This window comes from Neolamprologus multifasciatus, chromosome 19, assembly GCF_963576455.1.
Source record: "Neolamprologus multifasciatus chromosome 19, fNeoMul1.2, whole genome shotgun sequence".
In the NCBI taxonomy this organism is placed as follows: Eukaryota; Metazoa; Chordata; class Actinopteri; order Cichliformes; family Cichlidae; genus Neolamprologus; species Neolamprologus multifasciatus.
The window spans coordinates 12,595,958-12,608,461 of NC_140457.1; the positions used below are offsets into that span (position 1 = coordinate 12,595,958).

General features: G+C 36.7%; 2 pseudogenes and 1 gene segment (V, D, J or C); 1 reads left to right on the forward strand and 2 right to left on the reverse strand.

Annotated features, from left to right (window-relative positions):
• Positions 1–2,138: 2,138 nt before the first annotated feature.
• LOC146496117 (Ig lambda-3 chain C region pseudogene) lies at positions 2,139–3,401 on the reverse strand (annotated as a pseudogene). The gene is made up of 2 exons (XR_014871287.1): positions 3,308–3,401; positions 2,139–2,669 (listed from the first exon to the last, which is right to left on the reverse strand). The product of XR_014871287.1 is annotated as an Ig lambda-3 chain C region pseudogene (transcript).
• Positions 3,402–3,655: 254 nt separating this feature from the next.
• LOC146496118 (Ig kappa chain C region, B allele-like) lies at positions 3,656–7,026 on the reverse strand. The segment is given in 2 exon segments: positions 3,656–5,098; positions 6,220–7,026. A coding segment is annotated over 1 exon segment (312 nt).
• LOC146496119 (putative non-functional immunoglobulin kappa variable 6D-41 pseudogene) lies at positions 6,995–7,473 on the forward strand (annotated as a pseudogene).
• Positions 7,474–12,504: the final 5,031 nt, after the last annotated feature.

The window sequence follows — 12,504 nt, forward strand, 5'->3', positions numbered from 1 at the left end:
CACAGTGAAAGCTTTACAAAGCTAAATGAGATAATAAATGAACAATCAGCAATTTCCCGTCAGCTCAAAAGTATTTTTCATTAAGGCCATTGCAACTTCAGTTTAATAAATAACCACTGATGAACACTGATCCTGCTGTTTGTTAGAAAAATGACAAACATCCCTGATCTTTTGTTACTGAAAACAATGAAAAATATCTAAACAGTGTGAAGCTCTATAAGTATTTCTATTGATTCTGATCCTGTAATAAACTACTGAGATGATGATCACTGATAACAGTGTTGACAGATTATTTCACTTTGCATCTAGCAATCCCCCCAACCTGCCACTCCCCCTCAGCTCTCTCTCTTTCTCTCTCTGTCACACACACACACACACACACACACACACACACACACACACACACACACACACACACACACACACAGGTATTTGTTTGTAGGTTCTGTTTTGAATGCTTGCTGCGCTTTACTGATCGTAAACCAGTTTAAGAAGAACCAGCGAGAAACATCTGTGCAGAGTCGCTGACAGTGAGATCAATCATAATGATGATGATGTTGCTGACTCCACTGCTGATCACAATCGTGCTCAGACTTCAAGGTGATGAGTAATGTGATTCTGTTGTATTCTCTGTTATGTTGTAATTTACATCACACTGTCATTTTAACAAAGTAACATATTTTAATTTCCAGGATCAGATGCCAGTTCATCTGTGACTCAGTCTCCTGTGTTTAAAACTGCTGCTTTGGGGCAAACGGTCTCTCTGAGCTGTACAGCCAGTAAAGGAGTTGATGATGATCTCAGCTGGTATCTACAGAAACCTGGACAGCCTCCCAAACTGCTGTTTTACAAAATCAGCAGCCGTGAATCTGATACTCCGAGTCATTTCAGCAGCAGTGGATCTGAGCCTGAGTTCACTCTGACAATCAATGGAGTTCAGGCTGCAGATGCAGGAGATTACTACTGTATGGGAGTGTATGAAGGCCCAGTGTTCACACAGTGATACAGAGTCGTACAAAAACCTCCCTCAGTTACTATTTGCAGTGTTGCAGCTGTGAGCTTCTGATACAGACTCTGACATGCATCACTGGTTCACTGAGTCCACTTTCAGAGGTGGAAACTAAAATATTTATTCATTCCTGATCACATCATTAAGAATATTTTAAATTAAGTAACACTGTTTAGAATCTGCAACATATAATGCTTATCTCACTACATTTTGTATTACTTCTAATTTGCTGTGCATAATAAGGTAATATGAAAATAGTTTTGTTCTTACAGTACATTTTAAATCACAAAGTTATAAGGTGTTTCACATTTTAAATAAAATCAACTTATATTATAGAGGTTTTCATATCACAGCATACAGAAATACATATTTCAATGGAAGCAACTGGTGTCAACAAAGGTCAATATTATATAGACAAATCGGGATAACTAAATCGAGCAGAAATTGCAGAAAAATGTATTTGCTACAGACTCAAACAACTGACTGCAATAACATGCTTGTAGCAGTGGTGCTGCACAAACATCAGCCTGGCCATGAAGGGCTTTAAATTTGATTAATAAAATTTTAATATTAATTCTACAGTTTGCCAGAAGGCCACAAAGGGAGGCAAGAGAACATGTGTTGTTCTTTGATGATACTTTGAGTCAGATTTTTGCAGTATTAATTCCTTGAGAAAACCAGACTGGATGGGCTTATAGGTTCGAAATTCAAGTCTTAGACAAAAAACATAAATACAAAATACATTTAGTAATGAAATATTGAACCCAGTATCTGTACACAGTTTTTTGCTTAAATAAAAATCATCTACTTTGATTTGAATTAAACAATGATTGTAGTTTATGCATAAAAACGTTGTTTTATCAGTTTCCTACCACAGGGTTGTAATCTGGTGTTAAAGTTGGATTTGGGGGTTGAGAAGTTCAGTTGTTGCAGTGCAGCAGAGCCTTTACATTTTGCAATATATAAGACAATGTTCCATTTGCCATGGTGGCTATTTTCCAACTCTTCACCAGTATAAATTTTGGTTGGTATCTTTATCTTTTCTTTCAAAGGTCAACGGCTATCTCTGACTTTGCACACAAATAAGCTTTTAAAAGCTTTTCTTCCCAAGAAAAAAAAACAAAAGTGATTTTTCTTAAGCTGTGATTTTATTTTGTGATTTTTACTTTTTTTTACACCATGTTTTTAAAGTCAACATGGATAATATTAGCTGATAAACTTAGCATGCACATCAATAGAGTACATCAACATTTTCAGACATATTGCAAGAAAAGAAACATGTAGCTTCATCAAACTATAAAACACATCATATGCAGACAGGAAGTGTTGCTGAAGCTCTACTCTGAGCAGTGGTCAGGGTCCAGACTTTGAGTGACGGGGCTCTGTCCACTCAGACTGGCCTCACAGCTCACTGAGTCCGCCTTCCTCCACTGGTCTGCAGAGAGGCTCAGGGTGCTGCTCCAGCTGTAGCGGCCGTCTGTCCCCAAGACCTCCAGGCTGGTTGAAACCCCAGAGGATGTGCTGGTGCCCCCCACCTTCCAGCCCAAATTCCAGTTTGAGGGGAAGCCCCCGGTGGCCAAACACACCACAGTGGCACTACTCTGTTTGTCTTCGTCTTTGGAGGGAGGGAGGACTGTGAGCGTGGGCCTCACCACACCCGCTGGAGGAGAAAAGGTTGACGATAACCGAAAAAAGAGATACAAATGTACAAACATCTGAATAAATATATTGTTAGTGATTATTGATCAAATCTTTTTTTTTTTATCATGTGTTATAGTTAATAACTCAACCCTGTGGTAATTTTCTTATTTTAAACTTATTTTCTTTTTTCCACTCATGAGAATACAGTTAAAACTTCACATCTGTTTCTTTCACTTCCTTTAAACTTAATTTGAAATTGATCAACCTGAACACAAAATTTATCTAAATATACTGAGAAAAGTATTTTTGATTCTAACAGAAATCCACAAAACATAATTCAATATTTGTTTTTATTTTAAAATTCATTGGTAAAAATACATTTCAAATCAAAGTGAAGTAAAACGTCACTATCACTGCTTTTAATATCTTAACAAGAGAATACTGAAAGAAGCAAAAATAACTAAAAGAACATTACAATTTGTTCTTTTGTGTTATGTAAAAGACTAAATGAATATTAATTTAAGGAAAGTTTATTTCAAAATTGTGACATCAACTTAATAATATTCACTGAATTAGTTCAAAGTTCTGTTTTGTAGGTTCAAAATATGCTTAATAAATACTACATTTTTCAAAAAATGACAAATTTCTGGTACTTACAGCCAACGATGAGTTTGGTTCCTCCACCAAAAGTGTACCACAGTGATACAAACTCATTAAGTGGCCGTACAAAAACCTCCCACACCCCGATCAAACATCAAACCCTTGAAAATCTGCTCTTTTTCCCCAGTAAACTTCAAAGTTTACAAGGCAAAAGCATTTGCCATCAAATACATGTAACTATATATATATATATATATATATATATATATATATATATATATATATATATATATATATATATTAAAAAATTATGATCATTTTCATCATTTTTCCTCTGCTGGTTGATCCAAGAAAGTAAAATATATACTTATATATACTTATATATACTATAACAAATGTGGCATTTTAAACCAGATGTTAAAAAAAACTGCTCTCATCTTTCCTGAACTATTTGTCAGTATTGTGTTAGAATCATAATTATGTCATAATAATTCATTTAGATATCAAAAGTATTCCTTCTCACATTGTTTTGTTGTATGTTGAGAGCAGAGAAATCATTTCCATAGAGAGGAGGTTTTGCATCATCAGCTGCTCCTCCCACGAGAAAACAGAAAAAAAAAGCTAGTTGCTTTCATGGAAAAAAAATTGTTTTGTTTTTTTTTTCCCAAAAAAAGCTGAATGAGAAAAGGATCAACTTACACGTTACATGTACCTGTTCTGTTTCACAAAAACAGATGTGTGTTTACCTATATTTCAAATCACTCCCATGTCTCTCTCTTATGATGTCTCTGGTGCAATGCAGGACCGAACCTAGCGGTGAGTGACCAAGGTTAGCACAAACTGTCCTACACCAGGCCAACAGAATTCATCACTGAAACACAACACTGCAAACTTTCCAAAAACTGATTGAAAAACAATAATAATAATATAATTATAATATAATTAGAACCCTACATATAAGCTTTCGATCTGGCTGAAACGCTGAATTTGAAATGAGCTGCAATTTAAAATTTTTTTTACTCTGATTACACTCAATTAAGCTGCTGGTTGTGACTGAAACTTTATTAAAAATGTTGTAATGCAACATAAAACATTCAGAGTAATTTGATATTTCTAATTGTCTGGATCTCTTGGTAGTTTTAAATTAAACTGAAGAATTAATTTGCTGAATCAAACTCAAGTTTAAAAATTTTCAGTAAGAGTAAGATTTGGAGATACATGAATTGATTTTTCATGTGATAGGCAAGCAGGTTAATTTATAGTACCGTACGCTCCAATTAGAGAGCTACTACATTTTAAAATAAGACAAAAATACTTAATAATATGGATCACTGCAAGCTTTATTAAAAAATATGAATTGGCAGTTATTAGGCACACTCACATCCAGCTTCTACACATGTCACTATCTAAGTTGTTGCTATAATAATAATTTCATGTGCAAACTTTCAAACTCATATGGATCAGAGCAGCAGGGATGTATCTCCTGCTTCCTCACACTAAGCTCCTGTCCTGGACTTCAGCAGCCCCTCTAGCCCTCACACCGGTTCTTGCGGAAGGACTTGGCCTGCCAGTAGTCATGATGGTTCACCCTGCAGGAGAACACCTCTGCGTTCATCCAGTTCTCTTGGCTCAGCATCAGGGTGCTGCTGCTGCTGTAGCGACTACTCTTCTCTTCTTCTAAGCTGTTCAGGACCCCCTCTGTCACCTCTGTGCCATCTACTTCCCATCTCACTTTAGCTCCCTGAGGAGAGTAGCCGGTCAGCAGGCAGGCCAGTGTGACTGGGCCTCCAGAGAGCTTCTCAGAGGAGGGTTGAAGCAGAGAGACTGAGGGTCTGACCATGGGGCCAGCTGGAGGACAGATCAGAGACACACAAGGAGTAGATTAACCTCTACTGTAGGACAGATAGCTGACACGAGACAGTTATGATCCATGACAGAGATTAACAGGCCTGTGGATTAACTGCATGATGAAGAGAAATTTCTCAGAGAAACTGAGAAATTGGAGGATAAAAGGTTTTAAAAAAGTATAAATAATTAGTAAATTGGCTGCTGTATTTGTTTTCTTGTTGATAAAATTTAAGTGTGTTCAGGAAACGTTAAAGTTTGTCATCTGTTTGTTTCACTTCCTTTTCATCACATCAGAGTAATGAACTGTAAACTCAACTGTTAAAGTGCATCTGTATGAAAACTAATTCACTTAGTCAACAGCATAAAACGTTATATCCAACATGGTGTCAAACATTTCAGTGAAATTCCTCATATCATATTTTCAGCCACAGACAGCTGAGCATTACAGTTATGATACATGACAGATATTAACAGCATTGTACATCACACTGTGATCAGACTGAGGAGAATTGGTAATAAATAAGAGAACATAACACTTTAAAAAAAATATTAACAAATTGTGTTTTCACACTCAATTAAAATCTTTGTAAAAGTTACAATAATTTAGAATAAATGTCTTGTTGATACAGTTATATTCTTGATGGAAAACAAACAGAGCTGGACTTTGTCATCTGTTTGTTTCACTTCCTTTTTACTACATCAGACTATTAAACTATCAACTCAGAGATAAAAACCATTTTTGCAAATAAATAAAAGATATTTAAGGCAAGAATGTTTTTATCCTGCTGGCTGTTTGTAAAAATAAATAAAATCAAAAAATCCTTGTGCTATATTTTCAGTCTCCGATTTTGTGAAAGAAATATACACAGAATAGATGCAAAAAACAAAACAAAACAACCCTTAATTAAAATGGACTGAAGACATTTTCAGTACTATATAAACATTCAGTCATGATACTGTATTATATATTTAAACTCTACCAAGTTTTCAATATCAGCCACTATGGCAAAGCCCCATCAAATATACACATCATTTAAAACACCCAGAATAACATCTCAGAAGATATTTCAAAAAGTAATAGTATAATATTTTTGTAGTAATGAGGAGATTTAGATACTTACAATGAATGATGAGTTTGGTTCCTCCACCAAAAGTCAACCACGGTGATACAAACTCATTAAGTGGCCGTACAAGAACCTCCCACACTCTGATCAAGCATCTGACCCTTGAAAATGAACTATTTTCCCCAACAAAGTTCACAGTTCACGAGGCAAAAGCATTTACTATTAAAATCATGTAACTCTATGTTTTTTTAAACAATTTAAGATCATTTTCATCATTTTTCTTCTGCTGGTTGATGCAAGAAACTAAAATATATACTTACCAACAAATGTGGCATTTTAATCCAGATCCAACAAACTGATCTCATCTTTCCTAATCTATTTGCCAGTATTCTGTCAGAATCATAATTATGCAATAATAATGAATTTACATATCAACAATATTGTTCCTTATATTGTCTTGTTGTTAGAAAGGTAGTATCACTCACGTTTTATGTATAATAAAATAATCCTAACAATTTTTCTTCTGACTTTCTATCCCATGTTGTCTTCAGTGTGCTGAGAGCAGAGAAATCATTTCTGTAGAGGAAAATGGACAAAATCCTCACCTGCTTTTCTATTGTTGTACTTTCATTAAGATCATTTTAGTGTATTTCTCATGTTTGTGTGCCCCTCATTTCCTTCAGTGTGTTGAGAGCAGAGAAATCATTTCCATAGAGAGGAGTCTTTGCATCATCAGCTGATCCTCCAGAGAACTGAGAAGGTTTATAGTCCTGTGAGTTCAACACTGCAGGACTCACATCTGTCAGTCAACACAGCAGAAAGCACAACCACCATGACTCTCATCACCATCCTCATCTGGATGCTGACCTGCTGCTGTTTTACAGGTTCATTCACTCAGCAACATTTCAAACATGATGTGCTGCTTTTCCTCTCATTGATTTCTGCTGATAAATGAATGATTTGTTTTTGTCTGCAGGATGCAGCGGTCAGGTGACTGTGACTCAACCTCCAGTACTGACATTTACTCCTGGATCCACTGTCACTCTGACCTGTAGGACCAGCCAAGCTGTTTACAGATTTGATGATGGTGATGATGCCATGTACTGGTATCAACAGAAATCTGGACAGGCTCCAAAGCTCCTAATTAAATTTGCAACAACACTTGAGTCAGGAACACCATCTCGATTTAGTGGCAGTGGAAGCAGCTCTGACTTCTCTATGACCATCAGTGGAGTTCAGGCTGAAGATGCAGCAGTTTACTACTGTCAGAGTTTGCATGAAATAAACAGTGCTGATGTGTTCACACAGTGATTTGTAGTCGTACAAAAACCTCCCTCAGTCAGACTGCAGAGACACTGAGCTGTTACAGCAGGAACTGACTGCAGCTGCTGAAGAGGAAGAGACTCTGCCACAGACCACTGAACACAGTAACTTCACCAAGCACTAAATACTCATCTATACTTCTTTGGGGGAATTTTGAAATAAGGTTTTATTTTTAAACATCTGGTTCCACCGATTCACATTTTTCTTGTTTCTTTTTTACATTCCCCTAATAGTCACATTGCATTAAGACTTTGTTGTTTGTTTGTTTGTTTATATTTTTTAAGCTTTATATTCCCAATATTGTCCCATGAAAATCATTAAAGCTTGATCGAAGCTTTAACTTGTTGTTGTCAGCACTTTTTAGCAGTGTTTACTCTCACACAAAGTTTTCTTCAAAAATCATATTGCTCATATTGTTCGTTTTACTTTTCCCACTGTGAGTTCAGGCCCAGCCTCTCTGATCTTTGCATTACCACAGATCTACTTTCAACCAATTCTCTTGGCTAAGCCTCGGAGTGCTGCTGTATCAGTAGTTCTGTCAGTACAAAACCTAAAGTACCAAATGGAAAGCTGTGGTTATCGCAATAAGCTCATGTTGACTATCGTGGGTGTCAGTCTGTCATATGTAAGGAATCATGATCTTGTCATCAGATCATGATGAGATTAGACTTAATATCCTTTCCTGCACTGGACATCAGGTTCCTTCTTTGTTTTTTGGGTTATGTCATGTGGATAAAACATGTGCATGTGACAAAAAGAAAAAAGAAGTTTAATAGATCATAACAAGTTTAGGTAGTATGTTTTGCCAGCACACCAAAGCCATGTTCATGTTTGTTTTTTTTTCCTAAAACAACTTGATTGATTGTCAGCAGATGAAGACACTGTAATGTCACTTTTTTCTTTTCCATATATATATATTTTTCATTTACTGTGACTGCATTTGCAGCCATCATACACAGAGACAGACATTATTTACTTGCTATGCAAAAGGACCGTAAGAAGTTCTGTATATACACCAATCAGGCATATCATTATAACCAATGACAGGGGAAGTGATTGATTGATTGATTGATATACCTTTATTAGTCCCACAAGGGGAAATTTCATAAGGCTGCCGAACTATTGCACGCAATGGTGGCACCATCTTACCCTCCGACCATACATACATTACACAAAACATCACATGGGGAAGACAGGTCAGTGAGGTATAACAATGGAAAATGCACCACATGAGGAAAGATAAGGAGAAAAAAATAACTCCCCCCAGACTGAGCTCCAACAGGGAGATCAGTTTGAGAACAGAAAAAAACACCTTTGCACATAGCACATGAAAAAACTCTTAATACACCAAAGAAACACATGACAAGCAACAGGGGTGGGTAAAGGGTGAGAGAAATTGGAATGGGAAGGAACAGACTAAACACAGTCGTTATCAGGGTGTTGTTGTTCAGATCCAGCCTTGAGACCGCAGCTGGTGCCAAAGGGGTATCCGCATAAGTGATGGTGGTTTTTACTTTCACTGATTATTTCTCCTTATCTTATCTCACAGTTTGTTGTGTGTGTGGCTGCATAGCCACAGACCAGTCAGGGTGCCCACCACTAAAAGCGCCAACAATGGGCATGCGAATGTTGTCTGATTAATCACATGTTCTTTTAAATAACATGTGTGTGCATTGCTTAACTGGAGAACACCAGGCACCAGGATGCACTATAGGAGGAAGTGTGATCTTTTTGGGAAACCTTGGGTCCTGCCATCCATGTGGATTCTACTTTGGCACTTACCTCCTACCTGAGCATTATTCCAGACTTTTCGTAGAAATGATATTTATTCGCTGTGGCCTCTTTCAGCAGGATAATGTGTTCTCCTGCAAAGTAAAAATGGTTCAGAAATTCCCACAGATTTTAGTCCCATCAAAACATGTGTGAGATGAATCCTGAATGGGATTCAGGGCTGTTTTAGCAGCAAAGATGGGACCAACCAATATCAGGCAAGTTTTTTGCCTGATTGATGTAGTCCTGCTGAAGACAATTCCAGGTCTGTATTAAAGGGCAGGAAGAATAAATCTGAGTTACAGCAGGATGATTATGTTAGTTTAAATGAATCAACACCCCCAAGAATCCTCGAAGGCGGCGGAGTGGCAGCAATTTCCCACACCAGCTTATTAACCAACCACAGACCAAGACAGAGTTTTAATTCATTTCAAAGTCTGATGCTTAGCCTCGTCCACCCGGGCTGGAAAACCCCCCCAAACAGTCTTATTTGTTCACATCTATCATCCACCTGGGCCTTACACAGAGTTTCTGTCTGATTTCTTAGACTTTTTATCTGATTTAGTGCACAGCTCAGATAAAATAATTATTGTGGGTGATTTTAACATCCATGTAGATGCTAAAAATGACAAACTCAACAAGGCATTTAATCTGTTATTAGACTCAATTGGCTTCTCTCAAAATGTAAAAGAACCCACCCACCACTTTAATCACACTCTAGATCTTGTTTTAACATGTGGCATAGAAACTGAACATTTAACAGTGTTTCCTGAAAACCTTATCTGGTCTAATCCTGTTCTAAGTACAATAATTGATTACACAGCAGTGGAGAGTAGACTTCATCACAGTAGATGTTTTTCTGAAAGTGCTGTAACTAAATTTAAGAATATAATTCATTCACTGTAATTATCTTCAATGCCCTGTACCAACATAGAGCAGAGCAGCTATCTGAACGCTGCTCCAACAGAGGTCGATCATCTTGTTAATAATTTTGCCTCCTCACTAAGTATGACTCTGGTTACTGTAGCTCATGTGAAAAAGAGATCCTCAAATCAAAAGTACTTGACTCTGTGGTATAACTCTCAAACACACACCTTAAAGCAGATAACTTATAAGCTGGAGACAAAATGGCGTAAAACAAAGTTAGAAGATCATCTTTTAGCTTTAGTTTTCTGCATTATAAGAAAGCCCTCTGTAATGCTAGAACATCTTTCTACTCATCACTGATGAAAGAAAATAAGAACAACCCAAGGTTTCTCTTCAGCACTGTAGCCCTGCTGACAAAAAGTCAGAGCGCTGTTGACTCAACTGTTCCTTTAATGTTAACTAGAAATGACTTCATGAACTTCTTCACAAATAAAATTTGAACCATTAGAGAAAAAAATACTCATAAACGTCTCATAGATGTAACATTATCTACAGCAACTTTCAGTGCCATTAATATTCATATAGAGTCATTTTCTCCAGTTGGTATTTCTGAGTTAACTTCAGTACCTGCTTCCTCAAACCATCAACATGTCTTTTAGACCCCATTCCTACAAGACTGCGCAAAGAAGTCCTGCCATTAAATAATTCTTCAATCTTAAACATGATCAACGTGTCTCTAATAATCGGCTATGTACCACAGGCCTTCAAGCTGGCAGTAGTTAAACACTTACTTAAAAAGCCTTCTCTTGACCCAGCAGTCTTTGCCAGTTAGTCTTAGCTTTCTTTCATCTCAAACATTCTTGAAAGAGTAGTTGTCAAACAGCTAGCAGATCATCTGCAGAGGAATGGCTTATTTGAAGAGTGACAGTCATGTTTCAGAGCTCATCACAGCACAGAAACAGAATCTTCTTATAGCCTCCAGTGTTAGAGAGTAATGGAATACATGTACCGGCGTCACGTATTTAATACAAAATCTGAGTAAATGTATTTTGTTACAGTTACCATTTAAATAGGTGTCCCTCACCCCAACCAGTCACGGCAGATGGTTATGGCGGGGTTTTTTGTGCCTCTATTCTGTGCGAACCTAAAGAAAACTTGCAAGATGAAATTTTGCATTTTGAGGAGAAAATTATTTTGAGTGAAGAAAAGTTTAATTTCAGCAAACAAAATTCATTGTTGCTCAGTTGTTTGCATTTGCTCTTGCTCAGATCTCTGCTCTGTGTGCTCAAACATTGTTGTTAGCAAACATTTTCCCTAGGGACAAATTAATTATTAATCATCAATCAATCAATCAATCAATCAATCAATCAAAACTCCCTCAGCATGTCTGTTATTAAAATAAGTTTACTGATTGAAACAGTTGCACTTTTTTTTATTTACGTACATAAACTAATAAACTATAATGCATTCTAATGATTTACTAATGAAAAAATACTCTATGAACTATACAATGCTGATAGAAACTATAACGTGGAATATATCATTTTCTGTATTTAAAAAATGTATTGTTCTGATAGAAATATGAGGTTTGATAGAGCATTTGTATTTAATAAAGTTTTGTGAAATTTCCACAAAGTTGTTTTTCTTAAGCTGTGATTTTACTTTCAACTTTTTTTTACAGCATTGTTTTAAAGCACAACATGGATAATATTCGCTGATAAAATTGCACATCAATAAAGAGTCAAACATTTACAGAATTATTGCAACAAATGAAAAATGAAACTTCATCAAACTATAAAACACATCAGATGCCAACAGGAAGTGTTGGTGAAGCTCTACTCTAAGCAGTGGTCAGGGTCCAGTGATGTTTCCAGTAACTCTAATTATAATGTTTGACTTTCTGAGTCAGGGTGTGAGACTTTTTACTTGTTTGTTTTTAATTCAGTTTGTGCTGTTCATGTTTCTCTGATTTCACCTGATACATTATCTGTATCATTTTAGGCCTCATTTCAAAGTCATTTGCCAATAGTTTTCTGACTCTGTAAAGCCAAGTCTGTGATCATTAGTGCCACAAGGAGTTGCTGGACTTAGTTAGTACCTTCAGAAACCTGGACAGCCTCCCAAACTGCTGTTTCTCAAAATCAGCAGACGCCAATCTGATACTCCGAGTCATATCAGCAGCAGTGGATCTATGCCTGAGTTCACTCTGACAATCAATGGAGTTCAGGCTGCAGATGCAGGAGATTACTACTGTATGGAAACATATAGAGGCCCAGAGTTCACACAGTGATACAGAGTCTTACAAAAACCTCCCTCAGTTACTATTTGCAGTGCTGCAGCTGTGAGCTTCTGATACAGACTCTGACATGCATCACTGGTTCA